Here is a 23,336-nt window from a genome sequence, read left to right on the forward strand (position 1 = left end):
TGGGAACGGGGGAACGGGGAGATGGGAACGGGGAACGGGGGAACGGGGAGATGGGAACGAGGGATGGGAACGGGGAGATGGGAACGAGGGATGGGAACGGGGAGATGGGAACGGGGAGATGGGAACGAGGGAACGGGGGGACGGGAACGAGGGAACGGGGGGACGGGAACAAGGGAACGGGGGAACGGGAACGAGGGAACGGGAACGGGAATGAGGGAACGGGGGAACGGGAAGTTGGGAACGGGGGATGGGAACGAGGGAACGGGGAGATGGGAACGAGGGATGGGGAGATGGGAACGGGGAGATGGGAACGAGGGAACGGGGAGATGGGGACGAGGGAACGGGGAGATGGGGACGAGGGAACGGGGAGAGTCCTCTGTCTGACTCAGCCCCCCATCTCTGTGGAGAGTCCTATGTATGTCATTATCAACAGTCTCCACTAATCAATAGTATGTCATTATCAACAGTCTCCACTAATCAATAGTATGTCATTATCAACAGTCTCCACTAATCAGTAGGATGTCATTATCAACAGTCTCCACTAATCAATAGTATGTCATTATCAACAGTCTCCACTAATCAATAGTATGTCATTATCAACAGTCTCCACTAATCAATAGTATGTCATTATCAACAGTCTCCACTAATCAATAGTATGTCATTATCAACAGTCTCCACTAATCAATAGTATGTCATTATCAACAGTCTCCACTAATCAATAGTATGTCATTATCAACAGTCTCCACTAATCAGTAGGATGTCATTATCAACAGTCTCCTCATCCATTGTCTCCACTAATCAATAGTATGTCATTATCAACAGTCTTTGCGTTCTGTTCCCTCAGTGTGTCCAAAGAATGTAGGATGGGAGAAGAACCCTAAAGGAGCCATGGGACCCCGGATGGTCAACCTCAGTGAATGTATGGACCCAAAGAGGTACAATAAATCAACCAATCAACCTCAGTGAATGTATGGACCCAAAGAGGTACAATAAATCAACCAATCAAAAGGGGTGTTACGTCATGAGACTATCTAACGTTCTGTATCTCAAACACACCAGACTGGCGGAGTCCTCGGTGGATCTCAACCTGAAGTTGATGCGCTGGAGGCTGGTACCTTCTCTGAATCTGGACAAAGTGACTTCTACTAAGTGTCTGCTGCTGGGGGCTGGTACACTGGGCTGCAACGTAGCCAGGACTCTAATGGTGAGGACCTGCGATGTTGAGATGATTCAATTAGACTTTTAGATGATGAAATAGAGAACGGGGGGGACCTGCGATGTTGAGATGATTCAGTTAGATTTTTAGATGATGAAATGGGGGGGGGGTTCTACTAAGTGTCTGCTGCTGGGAGCTGGTACACTGGGCTGCAACGTAGCCAGGACTCTAATGGTGAGGACCTGCGATGTTGAGATGATTCAATTAGACTTTTAGATGATGAAATGGGGGGGGGGGTGGTTCTACTAAGTGTCTGCTGCTGGGAGCTGGTACACTGGGCTGCAACGTAGCCAGGACTCTAATGGTGAGGACCTGCGATGTTGACATGATTCAATTAGACTTTTAGATGATGAAATAGAGAACGGGGGGGACCTGCGATGTTGAGATGATTCAATTAGACTTTTAGATGATGAAATAGAGAACGGGGGGGACCTGCGATGTTGAGATGATTCAATTAGACTTTTAGATGATGAAATGGGGGGGGGGGGTGGTTCTACTAAGTGTCTGCTGCTGGGGGCTTGGTACCCTGGGCTGCAACGTAGCCAGGACTCTAATGGTGAGGACCTGCGATGTTGAGATGATTCAATTAGACTTTTAGATGATGAAATAGAGAACGGGGGGGGGACCTGCGATGTTGACATGATTCAATTAGATTTTTAGATGATGAAATGGGGGGGGGGGGCGTTCTACTAAGTGTCTGCTGCTGGGGGCTTGGTACCCTGGGCTGCAACGTAGCCTGCGATGTTTAGATGACATAATGGAAACACAGACCGGCAATAGTATATCCAGTATACCTTCTGACCAGGTCAAACACAACATGTCAATGCACTTCGACATGCTTGAAGTGACTCTAATGCTGAGCTCCTGGGTAGGTTTTTACATGAGGTCATGGAAACATGGAGAACATATACATCTAATATTTACATTTCAGTCAAATAGCAGACACTTATCTAGCAACGCTTACTGTACATGTAGAGAGAGACTATATAACATGTAGAGAGAGACTATATAACATGTAGAGAGAGACTATATAACATGTAGAGAGAGACTATATAACATGTAGAGAGAGACTATATAACATGTAGAGAGAGACTGTATAACATGTAGAGAGAGACTGTATAACATGTAGAGAGAGACTGTATAACACGCAGAGACTATATAACAATATACAGAACCAGTCAAATGTTTGGACACACCTACTCATTAAAGGGTTTTTCTTTATTTTTACGATTTTCTACATTGTAGAATAATAGTGACGGCATCGAAACTATGAAATAACACATATGGAATCAGGTAGTAACCAAAAATGTGTTAAACAAATCAAAATATATTTTATTTTTGAGATTCTTCAAAGTAGCCACCCTTTGCCTTGATGACAGCATTGTACACTCTTGGCATTCTCTCAACCAGCTTCATGATGTAGTCATCTGGAATGATTTTCAATTAACAGGTGTACCTTCTTAAAAGTTAATTTGTAGAATTTCTTTCTTTCTAAATGTGTTTGAGCCAATCAGTTGTCTTGTGACAAGGTAGGGGTGTTATACAGAAGATAGTCCTATTTGATAAAATACCAAATCCATATTATGGTAAGAACAGCTCAAATAAGCAAAGAGAAATGACGGTCCATCATTACTTTTAAGACGTGAAGGTCAGTTAATGCCGAAAATGTCAACAACTTTGAACGTTTCTTCAAGTGCAGTCTCAAAAACCATCAAGCGCTGTGATGAAACTGGCTCCCATGTCCTTGTTCGTGAGTGTCTCACCTTTCCATAGAGGAGTCATAATAGTTTTGTAACTGTTGGATCGCTACAGAAACATCTCTTGCCTAAATTGATGGATTTTTTCATGGGGATTTTTTTTGTTTATTATGCTGATTAGATTGACCTACCTGTTAATTTTATTTTCACCGGGGCGCGACCATTATAGGTCAAAGGTTAACATCACAAACAGCAAAACAGTTAGCAAATATATATGTTATTGTGCTCTGCAGGGATGGGGAGTGATGTTATCTTGTTGTGTTCTACAGGGATGGGGAGAGATGTTATCTTATTGTGTTCTACAGGGATGGGGAGAGATGTTATCTTGTTGTGTTCTACAGGGATGGGGAGAGATGTTATCTTGTTGTGTTCTACAGGGATGGGGAGAGATGTTATCTTGTTGTGTTCTACAGGGATGGGGAGAGATGTTATCTTGTTGTGTTCTACAGGGATGGGGAGTGATGTTATCTTGTTATTGTGTTCTACAGGGATGGGGAGAGATGTTATCTTGTTATTGTGTTCTACAGGGATGGGGAGAGATGTTATCTTGTTGTGTTCTACAGGGATGGGGAGTGATGTTATCTTGTTGTGTTCTACAGGGATGGGGAGTGACGTTATCTTGTTATTGTGTTCTACAGGGATGGGGAGAGATGTTATCTTATTGTGTTCTACAGGGATGGGGAGAGATGTTATCTTATTGTGTTCTACAGGGATGGGGAGAGATGTTATCTTGTTGTGTTCTACAGGGATGGGGAGTGATGTTATCTTGTTGTGTTCTACAGGGATGGGGAGTGATGTTATCTTGTGTTCTACAGGGATGGGGAGAGATGTTATCTTGTTGTGTTCTACAGGGATGGGGAGTGATGTTATCTTGTTGTTGTGTTCTACAGGGATGGGGAGAGATGTTATCTTGTTATTGTGTTCTACAGGGATGGGGAGTGATGTTATCTTGTTATTGTGTTCTACAGGGATGGGGAGTGATGTTATCTTGTTGTGTTCTACATGGATGGGGAGAGATGTTATCTTGTTGTGTTCTACATGGATGGGGAGAGATGTTATCTTGTTGTGGTCTACAGGGATGGGGAGAGATGTTATCTTGTGTTCTACAGGGATGGGGAGTGATGTTATCTTGTTATTGTGTTCTACAGGGATGGGGAGTGATGTTATCTTGTTATTGTGTTCTACAGGGATGGGGAGAGATGTTATCTTGTGTTCTACAGGGATGGGGAGTGATGTTATCTTGTTATTGTGTTCTACAGGGATGGGGAGTGATGTTATCTTGTTATTGTGTTCTACAGGGATGGGGAGTGATGTTATCTTGTTATTGTGTTCTACAGGGATGGGGAGAGATGTTATCTTGTGTTCTACAGGGATGGGGAGTGATGTTATCTTGTTATTGTGTTCTACAGGGATGGGGAGTGATGTTATCTTGTTATTGTGTTCTACAGGGATGGGGAGTGATGTTATCTTGTTGTGTTCTACAGGGATGGGGAGTGAGACACATCACGTTTGTGGACAACTCTAAGATCTCTTACTCCAACCCAGTCAGACAACCTCTGTATGAGTTTGAAGACTGTCTGGGTGGAGGCAAGTCCAAGGCCCTCGCAGCCGTCGACAGACTGGGCAAGATCTTCCCTGGAGTGGTGAGTTCCTGACCTATGACCTCTAACCCCAACCCCGAACCCCTGACCTCTAAACCCATCTCTAACCCTGTCATGGTGAGGCGTTTTCACCACAGTCAACACACAGTTTGTCTTTATGCTCGGGGTCCACAGTGAGCACACAGTTTGTCTTTCTGCTCGGGGTCCACAGTCAGCACACAGTTTGTCTTTCTGCTCGGGGTCCACAGTCAGCACACAGTTTGTCTTTATGCTCGGGGTCCACAGTCAGCACACAGTTTGTCTTTATGCTCGGGGTCCACAGTCAGCACACAGTTTGTCTTTCTGCTCGGGGTCCACAGTCAACACACAGTTTGTCTTTCTGCTCGGGGTCCACAGTCAGCACACAGTTTGTCTTTATGCTCGGGGTCCACAGTCAGCACACAGTTTGTCTTTCTGCTCGGGGTCCACAGTCAGCACACAGTTTGTCTTTCTGCTCGGGGTCCACAGTCAGCACACAGTTTGTCTTTCTGCTCGGGGTCCACAGTCAGCACACAGTTTGTCTTTCTGCTCGGGGTCCACAGTCAGCACACAGTTTGTCTTTCTGCTCGGGGTCCACAGTCAGCACACAGTTTGTCTTTATGCTCGGGGTCCACAGTCAGCACACAGTTTGTCTTTCTGCTCGGGGTCCACAGTCAGCACACAGTTTGTCTTTATGCTCGGGGTCCACAGTCAGCACACAGTTTGTCTTTCTGCTCGGTGTCCACAGTCAGCACACAGTTTCAGTCTTTCTGCCTCCTAGGCTGCCTCCTCGGCTGCCTCCTTGTGGCTCCTCGGCTGCCTCCTTGTGGCTCCTCGGCTGCCTCCTCGGCTGCCTCCTTGTGGCTCCTCGGCTGCCTCCTCGGCTGCCTCCTAGGCTGCCTCCTTGTGGCTCCTAGGCTGCCTTCTCGGCTGCCTTCTCGGCTGCCTTCTCGGCTGCCTCCTCGGCTGCCTTCTCGGCTGCCTCCTCGGCTGCCGCCTCGGCTGCCTCCTCGGCTGCCTCCTAGGCTGCCTCCTTGTGGCTCCTAGGCTGCCTCCTAGGCTGCCTCCTTGGCGGCTGTAGCTTCTTTCTTGGCGTTCATGTGGTTCTCACGAAGCTCACATGCCAAATTCCTGATGAACTCTCTCCTGCTGACTGTCTTGTACAACACGTGCGCGTCGACAGCAGCCATGTCGATGCACGTTGTAGAACACAGTAACAGGCCAACGGTGAGAACCTCCTTTCTACAGAGTACCGTCCGAGGGGGAGATTGCATGTGCAATTTCCAGCCGTTCGTCATAAAATAATTAGACCGCCCACAATTCTTCATCATCGTTACACTCTGGTTCAAAATTCAATCACCCTCCTCATTTCAGATCATTCAAATTCAATTATCATATGCTATCTGTTTTCTATTGCTCATTGCTCATTCACTCATTCACGACATTCATCCAGTGAGGAGAGAGACTGGGTACCATCGTTCCTTTGGCACGTGTCTATTTTATGTTTATTTAACCTTTTTATTTAACCGGGCAAGTCAGTTAAGAACCATTTCTTATATACATTGACGGTCTACCGGGGAACAGTGGGTTAAATGAATTGTTCATGGGCAGAACAACAGACTTTCACCTTGTCAGCTCGGGGGATTCAATCTAGCAACCTTTCGGGTTACTAGTCCAATGCTCTGACCTCTAGGCGACCTGCCATCTTGACCCCTTAAGTTGCTGATAGAAACAGGATCTACATACTTTTTTGTTTGTTTTTGTATTTTTAAAATTCGGACTGATCAATGTAAAATGGAAATATTCTGGAAAAGTCAATAGATGGAGGCTTTTTTTTGTGGCAGATTGTTTTAATTTACTACCTCAAAACGTTAGTGGCCGTTGGAGCGTCTTGGGTCAACTGGTTCAATGGGATGACGACAAACTACACATTTTAGTTTTGTACTGAACAAAAATACGAGAGCAACATGCAGCAATTTCAACGATTTACTGAGTTACAGCCCACCTAAGGAAATCAGATCATTAAAATATATCTAATCTATGGATTTCACATGACTGGGAATAGATACCTTTTTAATTATCTGATTTAAATAAAATAAAATAAACCTTAAAACTTTTTTTGTATTTTGTAAAGGTAGAGGTGTGGATCAGAACCAGTCAGTATCTGGTGTGGTTCAGAACCAGTCAGTATCTGGTGTGACCACCATTTGCCTCATGCAGCGCGACACATCTCCTTCACATAGAGTTGATCAGGCTGTTGATTGTGGCCTGTGGAACGTTGTCCCCACTCCTCTTCAATGGCTGTGTGAAGTCAAATCAAACTTTATTAGTCACATGCGCCTAATACAACAGGTGTTGACCTCACAGTGACATGCTGAATACAACAGGTGTAGACCTTACAGTGAAATGCTGAATACAACAGGTGTAGTAGACCTTACAGTGAAATGCTGAATACAACAGGTGTAGTAGACCTTACAGTGAAATGCTGAATACAACAGGTGTAGTAGACCTTACAGTGAAATGCTGAATACAACAGGTGTAGTAGACCTCACAGTGAAATGCTGAATACAACAGGTGTAGTAGACCTTACAGTGAAATGCTGAATACAACAGGTGTAGTAGACCTTACAGTGACATGCTGAATACAACAGGTGTAGTAGACCTCACAGTGAAATGCTGAATACAACAGGTGTAGTAGACCTTACAGTGAAATGCTGAATACAACAGGTGTAGTAGACCTTACAGTGAAATGCTGAATACAACAGGTGTAGTAGACCTTACAGTGAAATGCTGAATACAACAGGTGTAGTAGACCTTACAGTGAAATGCTGAATACAACAGGTGTAGTAGACCTTACAGTGAAATGCTGAATACAACAGGTGTAGTAGACCTCACAGTGACATGCTGAATACAACAGGTGTAGACCTTACAGTGAAATGCTGAATACAACAGGTGTAGACCTTACAGTGAAATGCTGAATACAAGAGGTGTAGACCGTACAGTGAAATGCTTACTTACAAAGCCCTTCACCAACAATGCAGTTTCAAAAAACCTGAATAAGAGATAAAAGTAACAAGTAATTAAAGAGCAGCAGTGAAAAAATAACAATATATACAGGGAGGTGCCATTTAGTTGAGGTAGTATAGTACGTGTAGGTAAAGTTAATTAAAGTGACTATGCATAGATAATAACAGAGCGAGGCAGTGGTGTTGAGAGGGGAAGGGGGGGGGGGGGCAATGTGAGTAGTCTGGGTAGTTATTTGACTAGATGTTCAGGAGTCTTATGGCTTGAGGCTAGAAGCTGTTTCGAAGCCTCTTGGACCTAGACTTGGTGCTCCGGTACCGCGTGGTAGCAGAGAGAACAGTCTATGACTAGGGTGGCTGGAGTCTTTGACAATTTTTAGGGCCTTCCTCTGACACCGCCTGGTATAGAAGTCCTGGATGGCAGGAAGCTTGGCCCTGGTGATGTACTGGGCCGTACGCACTACCCTCTGTAGTGTCTTGCGGTCGGAGGCCGAACAGTCGCCGTACCAGGCAGTGATGCAACCAGTCAGGATGCTCTCTATGGTGCAGCTGTAGAACCTTTTGAGGATCTGAGGACCCATGCCAAATCTTTTCAGTCTCCTGAGGGAGAATAGGTTTTGTCGTGCCCTCTTCACGACTGTCTTGGTGTGCATGGACCATGTTAATTTGTTGGTGAGCAGGATAGATAATGTCCATAGGGGGGCAGCAGGATAGATAATGTCCATAGGGGGGCAGCAGGATAGATAATGTCCATAGGGGAGCAGCAGGGGGGGCAGCAGGATAGATAATGTCCATAAGGGGCAGCAGGATAGATAATGCCCATGGGGGGGGGGGATAGATAATGTCCATAGGGGAGCAGCAGGGGGGCAGCAGGATAGATAATGTCCATAGGGGGGCAGCAGGATAGATAATGCCCATAGGGGGGTGGGGGGGGGGCAGGATAGATAATGTCCATAGGGGGGCAGCAGGATAGATAATGTCCATCAGGGGGCATAACGGTAGTTGGGACATGAAGTGTTGTTGCTAGGTAACATGCTGAGATTCATGGGGAGTGAGCTGCCAAGGGAACCGATTGGCTAAAATTAAATGACAAATCCTTTACTCAGTGAGGTCACTCCCATATAATTCTATAGTCACTCCCACTAAGGCCCGTTTAGAGTGGTTGATGTCCCAGGTTTATATGCGCTGTGTGCAGTAGTCTGGGGATGAGGTTAGGGTTGCTCTAAGGACAGGGCCTACAGGACAGTAGATCCCAGGTTTATATGCGCTGTGTGCAATTTCTTCTCGCCAGACCAGAAACACAGGCAGACGGTGATCCCAACGTCATCAATTATACACACACACACACACACACACACACACACACACACACACACACACACACACACACACACACACACACACACACACACAGAGAGGAGTGTACAACACACACACACGAGGAGGGTACAACACACACACACACACACAAAGAGGAGGGTACAACACACACACACACACACACACACACAGAGGAGGGTACAACACACACACACACAGTGAGGAGGGTACAACACACACACAGAGAGGAGGGTACAACACACACACACACACACACACACACACACACACACACACAGCTGGTTCCATCATGACCAGAACACAAACAGGCCCCCAGTCTCTCCCAGCCCTCTCTCATCACCACTGACCTTGGGCAGAACACACACACACACACACACACACACACACACACACACACACACACACACACACACACACACACACACACACACACAGATGAGGATGTGACTGGTGATTAGGACACCATCATATTCCAACACCCACTCAGATGGAATCTGCTTTGTGTTAAAGGCTCCTACAGATGGAATCTGCTTTGTGTTAATGTCCCCCTACAGATGGAATCTGCTTTGTGTTAATGTCCCACTACAGATGGAATCTGCTTTGTGTTAATGTCCCCCTACAGATGGCATCTGCTTTGTGTTAATGTCCCCCTACAGATGGAATCTGCTTTGTGTTAATGTCCCCCTACAGATGGAATCTGCTTTGTGTTCATGTCCCCCTACAGATGGAATCTGCTTTGTGTTAAAGGCTCCTACAGATGGAATCTGCTTTGTGTTAAAGGCTCCTACAGATGGAATCTGCTTTGTGTTAAAGGCTCCTACAGATGGAATCTGCTTTGTGTTAAAGGCTCCTACAGATGGAATCTGCTTTGTGTTAACTTCTAAAAGTCTAAGCCCTTGGGGGGGGGGGGGGGCTTTTGGTGTCCCACTTTTAATTTAAATTTAATTTGGCCTTTACTGCTATAGCCCATGGAAACGCAGTCAATAACACATTCATACATGGCAAAAAATAAATAAATAAGGTTTTGAAGTGTCGGTCCTATATACGACTGAGCCCGTTTGGTCGACAGGCTGTTGTTCGACCAATATTTATTTTATTTTTATTTTATATATATCAGACACCTGTCTCAGTGGACTGACCCATTATAGAGGTCTGTCTCAGTGGACTAATCCATTATAGAGGTCTATCTCAGTGGACTAATCCATTATAGAGGTCTGTCTCAGTGGACTGATCCATTATAGAGGTCTGTCTCAGTGGACTAATCCATTATAGAGGTCTGTCTCAGTGGACTAATCCATTAGGGAGGTCTGTCTCAGTGGACTAATCCATTAGGGAGGTCTGTCTCAGTGGACTAATCCATTATAGAGGTCTGTCTCAGTGGACTAATCCATTGTGGAGGTCTGTCTCAGTGGACTAATCCATTGTGGAGGTCTGTCTCAGTGGACTAATCCATTGTGGAGGTCTGTCTCAGTGGACTGATCCATTATAGAGGTCTGTCTCAGTGGACTAATCCATTATAGAGGTCTGTCTCAGTGGACTAATCCATTATAGAGGTCTGTCTCAGTGGACTAATCCATTAGGGAGGTCTGTCTCAGTGGACTAATCCATTATAGAGGTCTGTCTCAGTGGACTAATCCATTGTGGAGGTCTGTCTCAGTGGACTAATCCATTGTGGAGGTCTGTCTCAGTGGACTAATCCATTGTGGAGGCCTGTCTCAGTGGACTAATCCATTATAGAGGCCTGTCTCAGTGGACTAATCCATTATAGAGGTCTGTCTCAGTGGACTAATCCATTGTGGAGGCCTGTCTCAGTGGACTAATCCATTGTGGAGGCCTGTCTCAGTGGACTAATCCATTATAGAGATCTGTCTCAGTGGACTAATCCATTATAGAGGTCTGTCTCAGTGGACTAATCCATTATAGAGGTCTGTCTCAGTGGACTTATCCATTATAGAGGTCTGTCTCAGTGGACTAATCCATTATAGAGGTCTGTCTCAGTGGACTAATCCATTGTGGAGGTCGCGGGGGTGGTACACCAGTATCACCAGTAGTACATTTACCGTTAATTCCCAACATTTCTAATCTTTGTTTGTTTGGTTACGGTAATTTCCGTTAATAGTATTCAATATATTATCATTACAGTCTTAACGTTGTCGTTGTAGGAGTGGACATGTTGTTTGCAGAGCCTAGGCTAATCTTGCGAGGGGAAAAAAAGGTTTTAATGCCGTTTACAAGTTGTAAATTTATTCATTGTATTTTCTTTGGAGCGCTCCTGTCAATGTTGAGTAAGGACTCTTACTTATTTACGGATAGAATAAGGTCTAGGCTACCTGGCCTGCGCACAAATGCAGTCCTGTAAATGTAGTCCTATAAATCTGATACTGTTTTTGATTGTCTTAACTCACCACCACTGTGAAGCTTCTCGGTCATGTTTTTCTTCGCCTCAAACAGAAAGTTAACAAAGCCTTGTTTTTACATCCACTGAGAATGACAAGACTTCCTCAATGTAGCCTATTTGGAAAAAGTCTTTCCAGCTTTCTCCCTTTCGATAACCACTCAGCATTAAAGGTGAAGCAATGTCATGCTCTTCTCCTTTCCACCAAATAGCCTACAGCAGTTTCTGTCTCTCCGGAACTCACTGGTGGGGAAACTCCAGGGCCCAAAATATTTGATACAATGTTGCTTGTTTTGCTGGCATGTTCGGGCTGGACCAAGTTAATAGTTGATACAATGTTGCTTGTTTTGCTGGCATGTTCGGGCTGGACCAAGTTAATAGTTGATACAATGTTGCTTGTTTTGCTGGCATGTTCGGGCTGGACCAAGTTAATAGTTGATACAATGTTGCTTGTTTTGCTGGCATGTTCGGGCTGGACCAAGTTAATAGTTGATACAATGTTGCTTGTTTTGCTGGCATGTTCGGGCTGGACCAAGTTAATAGTTGATACAATGTTGCTTGTTTTGCTGGCATGTTCGGGCTGGACCAAGTTAATAGTTGATACAATGTTGCTTGTTTTTCTGGCATGTTCGGGCTGGACCAAGTTAATAGTTGATACAATGTTGCTTGTTTTGCTGGCATGTTCGGGCTGGACCAAGTTAATAGTTGATACAATGTTGCTTGTTTTGCTGGCATGTTCGGGCTGGACCAAGTTAATAGTTGATACAATGTTGCTTGTTTTGCTGGCATGTTCGGGCTGGACCAAGTTAATAGTTGATACAATGTTGCTTGTTTTGCTGGCATGTTCGGGCTGGACCAAGTTAATAGTTGATACAATGTTGCTTGTTTTGCTGGCATGTTCGGGCTGGACCAAGTTAATAGTTGATACAATGTTTCTAGTTCCTTGCAGACAGGCCATGGGTAGACAATGTGATTTATAGGATATTTATTTTTATCAGGATATTTTCTACCTGCATGCTGCAATGTTTTTATTTGTTGGCTTTACGTAGGCTATTTGTACATATTGGCAATAGAAGTTACTTCTACATTTCAATATTTGGTATTATTGGTCGACCAAGATTATTATTATTTTTTGTCTATGACAGCCCTAGTTCTATATCTATGAGACATAAGAAAGCTCGGGAAATATTTGTTTTCTTTGGACAACTATTGAATCCCATATTTTTGTTGGCACATAACTACCTCCGTACTTCCGTTCGTTTGTTACCTTCAGAGTCCTGCGACACTTGTGTGTGGGGGGGGGCAATCTGGCCTGTTCATCACACGTTGATAAGGTTTACGTGTGAGCCGAGCGTCACCTTTTACCTGTGGTCATCGTACAGCTCCTGCACGTGTGATGAAGTCGTGGAAAGTTGAGCTGGTTGTGAGATGGAAAGTTGAGCTGGTTGTGAGAACCAGAGATAGACCAGAACCTGTCGTTTTCAATGGGAACGAATGAATCCTTGTGGGCAGAACAAGCAAGGAGGTGGGAAGAGCCAAGCACGAGCTCGCAAGATCTTATTGGTGCGTTCTAGCATTTATTTGCATATTTCTGTTAGGGAACGCCTACTCAAAATGCTTACTCCTACACACAAAAAAAAAAAAAAACTTTGGCAAAGGGTAAATGTCTACAAAACTTAGTCCACTCAGTTTGTAAGATTCTAGTTTTGGGGACAAAATAAAACTGCATTGAGATCCAATATTCCATCGATGAGAAAATAAGCAGAATGTCGGCCATAATCTATCTCCCTCCATCTTCTCCCACTGCCTGCCACTGGGCTTCCCTCTCAACACCATATTTGGTAGTGAGTGGAAATGCCAACCGGATATCTTCACATTTATACACATCTTGGAGAAACATTTGGATCTTTGCCCATATTCGAAGTATTTCAGCAATTTGTATGATACGTTACAAGTTGGTGAGTGCTTAAGATCCCGGACCGCATCTTTAACAAAAAGGGTATTATGTCCTATGGTTACCTATACCTATGGTAACCTGGGGCGGCAGGGTAACCTAGTGGTTGTAACCGGAAGGTTGCGAGTTCAAATCCCCGAGCTGACAAGGTACAAAGGTACAAATCTGTCGTTCTGCCCCTGAACAGGCAGTTAACCCACTGTTCCCCGGTAGGCCGCCATTGAAAATAAGAATTTGTTCTTAACTGACTTGCCTGGTTAAATAAAGGTAAAAAATTATAAAATGATGTCTGTGTGTGTGGAAAGGTCGTACCATGAGCATCTCTATGCCAGTCAATCTCTTTGTGTTAAACCTATTGGCTAAACCTGTTGATGTTGTTCCTTTTACAGAATGCAGAGGGACACGTGATGAGCATCCCGATGCCAGGCCACCCGGTCAACTTCTCTGAGGCGACCATGTCTCAGGCCCGGCAGGACGTTGAACACCTGGAGAAACTGATCTCGGAGCATGACGTCGTCTTCCTGTTGATGGACACCAGGGAGAGTCGATGGCTGCCGACTGTTATAGCTGCCAGCAATAGGAAGGTAAGGGGGAGAGAGAGGGTACATGCATCGGGTCTCTACTTCGCCGGTAGAGAGAGGGTACATGCATCGGGTCTCTACTTCGCCGATAGAGAGAGGGTACATGCATCGGGTCTCTACTTCGCCGGTAGAGAGAGGGTACATGCATCGGGTCTCTACTTCGCCGGGAGAGAGAGGGTACATGCATCGGGTCTCTACTTCGCCGGGAGAGAGGTACATGCATCGGGTCTCTACTTCGCCGGTAGAGAGAGGGTACATGCATCGGGTCTCTACTTCGCCGGTAGAGAGAGGGTACATGCATCGGGTCTCTACTTCGCCGGTAGAGAGAGGGTACATGCATCGGGTCTCTACTTCGCCGGTAGAGAGAGGGTACATGCATCGGGTCTCTACTTCGCTGGTAGAGAGAGGGTACATGCATCGGGTCTCTACTTCGCTGGTAGAGAGAGGGTACATGCATCGGGTCTCTACTTCGCCGGTAGAGAGAGGGTACATGCATCGGGTCTCTACTTCGCCGGTAGAGAGAGGGTACATGCATCGGGTCTCTACTTCGCTGGTAGAGAGAGGGTACATGCATCGGGTCTTTACTTTGCCGGTAGAGAGAGGGTACATGCATCGGGTCTCTACTTCGCTGGGAGAGAGAGGGTACATGCATCGGGTCTCTACTTTGCTGGGAGAGAGAGGGTACATGCATCGGGTCTCTACTTCGCCGGTAGAGAGAGGGTACATGCATCGGGTCTCTACTTCGCCGGTAGAGAGAGGGTACATGCATCGGGTCTCTACTTCGCTGGTAGAGAGAGGGTACATGCATCGGGTCTCTACTTCGCTGGTAGAGAGAGGGTACATGCATCGGGTCTCTACTTCGCCGGTAGAGAGGGTGGGATCAGGCGACAAGTAGTGCACTATATAGGGCCCTGGTCTAAAGTAGTGCACTATATAGGGAATAGGGCTCTGGTCTAAAGTAGTGCACTATATAGGGCCCTGGTCTAAAGTAGTGCACTATATAGGGAATAGGGCTCTGGTCTAAAGTAGTGCACTATATAGGGAATAGGGCCCTGGTCTATAGTAATGAACTATATAGGGAATAGGGCTCTGGTCTAAAGTAGTGCACTATATAGGGAATAGGGCTCTGGTCTAAAGTAGTGCACTATATAGGGGAATAGGGCCCTGCTCTAAAGTAGTGCACTATATATGGCCATGGTCTAAAGTAGTGCACTATGTAGGGCTCTAGTCTAAAATAGTACACTATATAGGGCTCTGGTCTAAAGTAGTGCACTATATAGGGAATAGGGCCCTGGTCTAAAGTAGTGCACTATGTAGGGAATAGCGTATAAGGAATATACTGTAGGTAATAGGGTAGCATTTTGGACACAGTCTGTATCCTTAATGGCTTGGCGTATAATAGTCAACAGCATTGACTATTATTAGTGACTTACAATCATAATGAAAATGAGATTGTTTTGCTAGTATATATGTGTTTAGCTTGGACGGAGAGGTCATTTAATTTTATCTTCCCCTCCCTCCCTCCCTCCCTCCCTCCCTCCCTCCCCTCCCTCCCTCCCTCCCTCCCTCCCTCCCTCCCTCCCTCCCTCCCTCCCTCCCTCCCTCCCTCCCTCCCTCCCTCCCTCCCTCCCTCCCTCCCTCCCTCCCTCTCTCCTTCTCCCTCTTTCTCTCCCTCCCTCCCTCCTTCTCCCTCTTTCTCTCCCTCCCTCCCTCCCTCCCTCCCTCCCTCCCTCCCTCCCTCCCTCCCTCCCTCCCTCCCTCCCTCCCTCCCTCCCTCCCTCCCTCCCTCCCTCCCTTTCTCCCTCTTTCTCCCTCTTTCTCTCCATCCCTCTTTCTCCCTCTTTCTCTCTATCCCTCTCTCCCTCTTTCTCTCCATCCCTCTCTCCCTCTTTCTCTCCATCCCTCTCTCCCTCTTTCTCTCCATCCCTCTCTCCCTCCCTCCCTCCCTCTCTCTCTCCAGTTGGTAGTGAATTCTGCCCTGGGCTTTGACACCTTCGTGGTGATGAGACACGGTCTGAAGAAACCTAAACCCTGTGGACCAGGAGACTCCTCCGACCCTTCCTCTTCCTCCTCCGCCTCATCCTCTTCCTCCACGCCGGCCGAGCCCGCCCAGCTCCCAGCAGCCTCTCTGTTCTCCAACATCCCCGGACACCGCCTCGGATGCTACTTCTGTAACGACGTTGTCGCCCCCGGAGACGTAAGACGCCATGTTGTTGTTGTTGTTGCCCACGGAGATGTGAGAGAGCCGTTCACATTCAAATTCAGAAAAGCTATTATTGTGTATCAAATGAAAAAGGATCTTTGTTAACACAGTAACACGAGACGAAAAAAAGGTTCAACTGGACCTCTGTTGTTGTTGTTGTTTGTATCAGTCCACCAGATCCTGGACCTGTGGTTGTTGATGTTGTTGTTGATGTTGTTGTTTGTATCAGTCCACCAGACCCTGGACCTCTTGTTGTTGATGTTGTTGTTGTTTGTATCAGTCCACCAGAGACCGGACCCTGGATCAGCAGTGTACAGTGAGTCGTCCAGGCCTGGCCATGATAGCAGGAGCCCTGGCTGTGGAACTCATGGTGTCCATACTACAGCATACTGAAGGGTATGGACTATAGATATACATATATTTACACATATATGTGATTTCGACTGTCATGTTTATATCGAATGTCATCCAAGCTAGTTGATTGGTCTGCAGGTGAATAATTTGAACGTTTCAATAAGTAATGTTAGTGACGGTGTTGTGAAAGACTTTTTCATTATGGGTCAATTCCAGGGGTTGGGGTCATTTCCAGGGGGGTTTGGGGTCATTTCCAGGGGGGTTGGGGTCATTTCCAGGGGGGTTTGGGGTCATTTCCAGGGGGGTTTGGGGTCATTTCCAGGGTTTGGGGTCAATTCAAAAAGTAAACCCTATTCCAATTCCAAATGTTCCTAGTTGAAAAGCTTTGAAGATCATTGTAATTAATTTCTGTGTACTTTTCTGATATACTTTTCTGAATTGACTGGAACCCCAACCCTGTTCATTTCCAGTGGTGGAACCTGTACCCCACCTGTACCCCACCTGTACCCGTTTGTACCCAATCTGTACCCAACCTGTACCCCACCTGTACCCCACCTCAACCTGTACCCAACCTGTACCCGTTTGTAAATCTTGAGTAAACGTCTAAAAGTATTTGGTTTTAAATATACTTAAGTATGAAACGCAAATGTTAATTGACAAAAAAATATACTCAAATATCAAAAGTAAAAGTATGAATAATTTCAAATTCCTTATATTTTTAAGCAAACCAGATGGCACCATTTTTTATTTACGGATAACCAGGGACACACCACACTCAGACATAATTTACAAACCAAGCATGTGTGTTTAGTGAGTCCTCCAGATCAGAGGCTGTAGGGATGACCAGGGATGTTCTCTGTTTAGTGAGTCCTCCAGATCAGAGGCAGTAGGGATGACCAGGGATGTTCTCTGTTTAGTGAGTCCTCCAGATCAGAGGCAGTAGGGATGACCAGGGATGTTCTCTGTTTAGTGAGTCCTCCAGATCAGAGGCAGTAGGGATGACCAGGGATGTTCTCTGTTTAGTGAGTCCTCCAGATCAGAGGCAGTAGTGATGACCAGGGATGTTCTCTGTTTAGTGAGTCCTCCAGATCAGAGGCAGTAGGGATGACCAGGGATGTTCTCTGTTTAGTGAGTCCTCCAGATCAGAGGCAGTAGTGATGACCAGGGATGTTCTCTGTTTACTGAGTCCACCAGATCAGAGGCAGTAGGGATGACCAGGGATGTTCTCTGTTTAGTGAGTCCTCCAGAGCAGAGGCAGTAGGGATGACCAGGGATGTTCTCTGTTTAGTGAGTCCTCCAGATCAGAGGCAGTAGGGATGACCAGGGATGTTCTCTGTTTAGTGAGTCCTCCAGATCAGAGGCAGTAGGGATGACCAGGGATGTTCTCTGTTTAGTGAGTCCTCCAGAGCAGAGGCAGTAGGGATGACCAGGGATGTTCTCTGTTTAGTGAGTCCTCCAGATCAGAGGCAGTAGGGATGCCCAGGGATGTTCTCTGTTTAGTGAGTCCTCCAGATCAGAGGCAGTAGGGATGACCAGGGATGGTCTCTTGAGAAGTGTGTGAATTAGAACATTTTGTCTGTCCTGCTAAACATTCAAAATGTAACGATTATTCTTGGGTGTCATGGAAAATGTATGGAGTAAAAAATACCATTATTTTATTTAGGAATGTAAAGTAAGAGTTCATATAAATACTAAAGTACAGATACCCCTCCCCCCCAAAAAAAACGACCTAAGTAGTACTTTCAAGTTAACAAAAAAAAAAAAAAAAAAAAAAGGACTGGTCATTTCTGAACGACACTTACGGCGTTCTGCAATATACTGAATGGACAAAACATTAAGAACACCTTCCTAATATTGAGTTGTACCCCCTTTTGCCCTCAGAACAGCCTCAATTCGTCGGGGCAGGGACTCTACAAGGTGTTGAAGGCGTTCCACAGGGATGCTGGCCCATGTTGGCTCCAATGCTTCCCACAGTTGTGTCAAGTTGGTTGGATGTCATTTGGGTGGTGGACCATTCTTGATACACACAGGAAACTGTTGAGCGTGAAAACCCCAGCAGCGTTACAGTTCGTGACACGTCCAAACCAGTGCGCCTGGCACCTACTACCATACCCTGTTCAAAGGCACTTAAATCTGTTGTCTTGCCCATTCACCCTCTGAATGGCACACATACACAATCCATGTCTCAACTGTCTCAAGGCTTAAAAATCCTTCTTTAACCTGTCTCCTCTCCTTCATCTTCACTGATTTGAAGTGGACACCAATAATTAACATCAATAAGGGATCACAGCTTTCACCTGGTCTCTGTCATGGAAAGAGCAGGTGTTCATAGTGTTTTGTACACTCAGTGTACGTTTCAGTATAAATGTTTATCTCAGAATGTTTTGGCAGGATTGAAGGATCCAGAGACTCTCTCTGTGTGTGTGTGTGTGTGTGTGTGTGTGTGTGTGTGTGTGTGTGCTTGCTCCTGTGTGTAGTCAGTCTGAATAGGCCTCTCTGGCCTAGATAACAGCTATTGAGATGGATCACGCTGCTAGCGGAGAGGAGAAAAGGCCTTGGAGGGAGGGAGGAGAGGCAGAGAGGAGAAAAGGCCTTGGAGGGAGGGAGGAGAGGCAGAGAGGAGAACAGGCCTTGGAGGGAGGGAGGAGAGGCGGAGAGGAGAACAGGCCTTGGAGGGAGGGAGGAGAGGCAGAGAGGAGAACAAAGGCCTTGGAGGGAGGGAGGAGAGGCAGAGAGGAGAACAAAGGCCTTGGAGGGAGGGAGGAGAGGCAGAGAGGAGAAAAGGCCTTGGAGGGAGGGAGGAGAGGCAGAGAGGAGAACAAAGGCCTTGGAGGGAGGGAGGAGAGGCAGAGAGGAGAAAAGGCATTGGAGGGAGGGAGGAGAGGCAGAGAGGAGAAAAGGCCTTGGAGGGAGGGAGGAGAGGCAGAGAGGAGAAAAGGCCTTGGAGGGAGGGAGGGGAGGCAGAGAGGAGAACAGGCCTTGGAGGGAGGGAGGAGAGGCAGAGAGGAGAAAAGGCCTTGGAGGGAGGGAGGAGAGGCAGAGAGGAGAACAAAGGCCTTGGAGGGAGGGAGGAGAGGCAGAGAGGAGAAAAGGCCTTGGAGGGAGGGAGGGGAGGCAGAGAGGAGAACAGGCCTTGGAGGGAGGGAGGAGAGGCAGAGAGGAGAAAAGGCCTTGGAGGGAGGGAGGAGAGGCAGAGAGGAGAAAAGGCCTTGGAGGGAGGGAGGAGAGGCAGAGAGGAGAAAAGGCCTTGGAGGGAGGGAGGAGAGGCAGAGAGGAGAACAGGCCTTGGAGGGAGGGAGGAGAGGGAGAGAGGAGAACAGGCCTTGGAGGGAGGGAGGAGAGGGAGAGAGGAGAAAAGGCCTTGGAGGGAGGGAGGAGAGGCAGAGAGGAGAAAAGGCCTTGGAGGGAGGGAGGAGAGGCAGAGAGGAGAAAAGGCCTTGGAGGGAGGGAGGAGAGGCAGAGAGGAGAAAAGGCCTTGGAGGGAGGGAGGAGAGGCAGAGAGGAGAAAAGGCCTTATCCCAAAAGGCACCCTATTATTCCCTATATAGTGCACTACTTTAGACCAGAGCCCTATGGGGGTAGTGCACTACTTTAGACCAGAGCCCTGTGTGTAGTGCACTACTTTAGACCAGAGCCCTGTGTGTAGTGCACTACTTTAGACCAGAGCCCTATGGGGGTAGTGCACTACTTTAGACCAGAGCCCTATGGGGGTAGTGCACTACTTTAGACCAGAGCCCTATGGATAGTGTACTACTTTAGACCAGAGCCCTATGGGTAGTGCACTACTTTAGACCAGAGCCCTGTGTGTAGTGTACTACTTTACACCAGAGCCCTGTGTGTAGTGTACTACTTTAGACCAGAGCCCTGTGTGTAGTGCACTGCTTTAGACCAGAGCCCTGTGGGTGGTACACTACTTTAGACCAGAGCCCTGTGGGTGGTACACTACTTTAGACCAGAGCCCTGTGTGTAGTGTACTGCTTTAGACCAGAGCCCTGTGTGTAGTGCACTACTTTAGACCAGAGCCCTATGGGTGGTACACTACTTTAGACCAGAGCCCTGTGTGTAGTGCACTACTTTAGACCAGAGCCCTATGGGTGGTACACTACTTTAGACCAGAGCCCTGTGTGTAGTGCACTACTTTAGACCAGAGCCCTGTGTGTAGTGCACTGCTTTAGACCAGAGCCCTATGGGGGTAGTGCACTACTTTAGACCAGAGCCCTATGGGGGTAGTACACTACTTTAGACCAGAGCCCTATGGGTGGTACACTACTTTAGACCAGAGCCCTATGGGTGGTACACTACTTTAGACCAGAGCCCTATGGGGGTAGTACACTACTTTAGACCAGAGCCCTATGAGGTAGTGCACTACTTTAGACCAGAGCCCTATGGGTGGTACACTACTTTAGACCAGAGCCCTATGGGGGTAGTACACTACTTTAGACCAGAGCCCTATGAGGTAGTGCACTACTTTAGACCAGAGCCCTGTGGGTGGTACACTACTTTAGACCAGAGCCCTATGGGTGGTACACTACTTTAGACCAGAGCCCTATGGGGGTAGTACACTACTTTAGACCAGAGCCCTATGAGGTAGTGCACTACTTTAGACCAGAGCCCTATGGGTGGTACACTACTTTAGACCAGAGCCCTATGGGGGTAGTACACTACTTTAGACCAGAGCCCTATGGGGGTAGTACACTACTTTAGACCAGAGCCCTATGGGGGTAGTACACTACTTTAGACCAGAGCCCTATGGGGGTAGTACACTACTTTAGACCAGAGCCCTATGGGGGTAGTACACTACTTTAGACCAGAGCCCTATGAGGTAGTGCACTACTTTAGACCAGAGCCCTGTGTGTAGTGCACTGCTTTAGACCAGAGCCCTGTGTGTAGTGTACTGCTTTAGACCAGAGCCCTGTGTGTAGTGTACTGCTTTAGACCAGAGCCCTGTGTGTAGTGCACTGCTTTAGACCAGAGCCCTATGGGTGGTACACTGCTTTAGACCAGAGCCCTGTGTGTAGTGCACTGCTTTAGACCAGAGCCCTGTGGGTGGTACACTGCTTTAGACCAGAGCCCTATGGGTGGTACACTGCTTTAGACCAGAGCCCTATGGGTGGTACACTGCTTTAGACCAGAGCCCTATGGGTGGTACACTGCTTTAGACCAGAGCCCTATGGGTGGTACACTGCTTTAGACCAGAGCCCTATGGGTGGTACACTACTTTAGACCAGAGCCCTGTGGGTGGTACACTGCTTTAGACCAGAGCCCTGTGGGTGGTACACTGCTTTAGACTAGAGCCCTATGGGTGGTACACTACTTTAGACCAGAGCCCTGTGGGTGGTACACTGCTTTAGACCAGAGCCCTGTGGGTGGTACACTGCTTTAGACCAGAGCCCTGTGTGTAGTGCACTGCTTTAGACCAGAGCCCTATGGGTGGTACACTACTTTAGACCAGAGCCCTGTGTGTGGTACACTACTTTAGACCAGAGCCCTGTGTGTGGTACACTACTTTAGACCAGAGCCCTGTGTGTAGTGCACTGCTTTAGACCAGAGCCCTGTGTGTAGTGCACTGCTTTAGACCAGAGCCCTGTGTGTAGTGTACTGCTTTAGACCAGAGCCCTGTGTGTAGTGTACTGCTTTAGACCAGAGCCCTGTGTGTAGTACACTACTTTAGACCAGAGCCCTGTGTGTAGTGTACTGCTTTAGACCAGAGCCCTGTGTGTAGTGTACTGCTTTAGACCAGAGCCCTGTGTGTAGTGCACTGCTTTAGACCAGAGCCCTGTGTGTAGTGCACTGCTTTAGACCAGAGCCCTGTGTGTAGTGTACTGCTTTAGACCAGAGCCCTGTGTGTAGTGTACTGCTTTAGACCAGAGCCCTGTGTGTAGTGTACTGCTTTAGACCAGAGCCCTGTGTGTAGTGTACTGCTTTAGACCAGAGCCCTGTGTGTAGTGTACTGCTTTAGACCAGAGCCCTGTGTGTAGTGCACTGCTTTAGACCAGAGCCCTGTGTGTAGTGCACTGCTTTAGACCAGAGCCCTGTGTGTAGTGCACTGCTTTAGACCAGAGCCCTGTGTGTAGTGCACTGCTTTAGACCAGAGCCCTGTGTGTAGTGCACTGCTTTAGACCAGAGCCCTGTGTGTAGTGCACTGCTTTAGACCAGAGCCCTGTGTGTAGTGCACTGCTTTAGACCAGAGCCCTGTGGGTAGTGTACTACTTTAGACCAGAGCCCTGTGTGTAGTGTACTACTTTAGACCAGAGCCCTGTGTGTAGTGTACTACTTTACACCAGAGCCCTGTGTGTAGTGTACTACTTTAGACCAGAGCCCTGTGTGTAGTGCACTGCTTTAGACCAGAGCCCTGTGGGTGGTACACTACTTTAGACCAGAGCCCTGTGTGTAGTGTACTACTTTAGACCAGAGCCCTGTGTGTAGTGCACTACTTTAGACCAGAGCCCTATGGGTGGTACACTACTTTAGACCAGAGCCCTGTGTGTAGTGCACTACTTTAGACCAGAACCCTGTGTGTAGTGCACTGCTTTAGACCAGAGCCCTATGGGGGTAGTACACTACTTTAGACCAGAGCCCTGTGGGTGGTACACTACTTTAGACCAGAGCCCTATGGGTGGTACACTACTTTAGACCAGAGCCCTATGGGGGTAGTACACTACTTTAGACCAGAGCCCTATGAGGTAGTGCACTACTTTAGACCAGAGCCCTATGTGTGGTACACTACTTTAGACCAGAGCCCTATGGGGGTAGTACACTACTTTAGACCAGAGCCCTATGAGGTAGTGCACTACTTTAGACCAGAGCCCTGTGGGTGGTACACTACTTTAGACCAGAGCCCTATGGGTGGTACACTACTTTAGACCAGAGCCCTATGGGGGTAGTACACTACTT

General features: G+C 47.2%; 1 protein-coding gene across 2 annotated transcripts in view; it reads left to right on the forward strand.

Annotated features, from left to right (window-relative positions):
• atg7 (ATG7 autophagy related 7 homolog (S. cerevisiae)) overlaps positions 1-23,336 on the forward strand; it is a 126,775-nt gene that overhangs the window by 19,363 nt on the left and 84,076 nt on the right. For both annotated transcript variants that reach the window (XM_064967453.1, XM_064967454.1), the window contains exons 10-15: positions 845-935; positions 1,060-1,204; positions 4,458-4,616; positions 13,694-13,888; positions 15,846-16,082; positions 16,369-16,484. In XM_064967453.1, coding sequence (XP_064823525.1) covers positions 845-935; positions 1,060-1,204; positions 4,458-4,616; positions 13,694-13,888; positions 15,846-16,082; positions 16,369-16,484 — 943 coding nt within the window. The remainder of the gene's footprint in view (positions 1-844; positions 936-1,059; positions 1,205-4,457; positions 4,617-13,693; positions 13,889-15,845; positions 16,083-16,368; positions 16,485-23,336) is intronic.

Source organism: Oncorhynchus masou, chromosome 6 (assembly GCF_036934945.1).
Source record: "Oncorhynchus masou masou isolate Uvic2021 chromosome 6, UVic_Omas_1.1, whole genome shotgun sequence".
Taxonomy (NCBI): domain Eukaryota; kingdom Metazoa; phylum Chordata; class Actinopteri; order Salmoniformes; family Salmonidae; genus Oncorhynchus; species Oncorhynchus masou.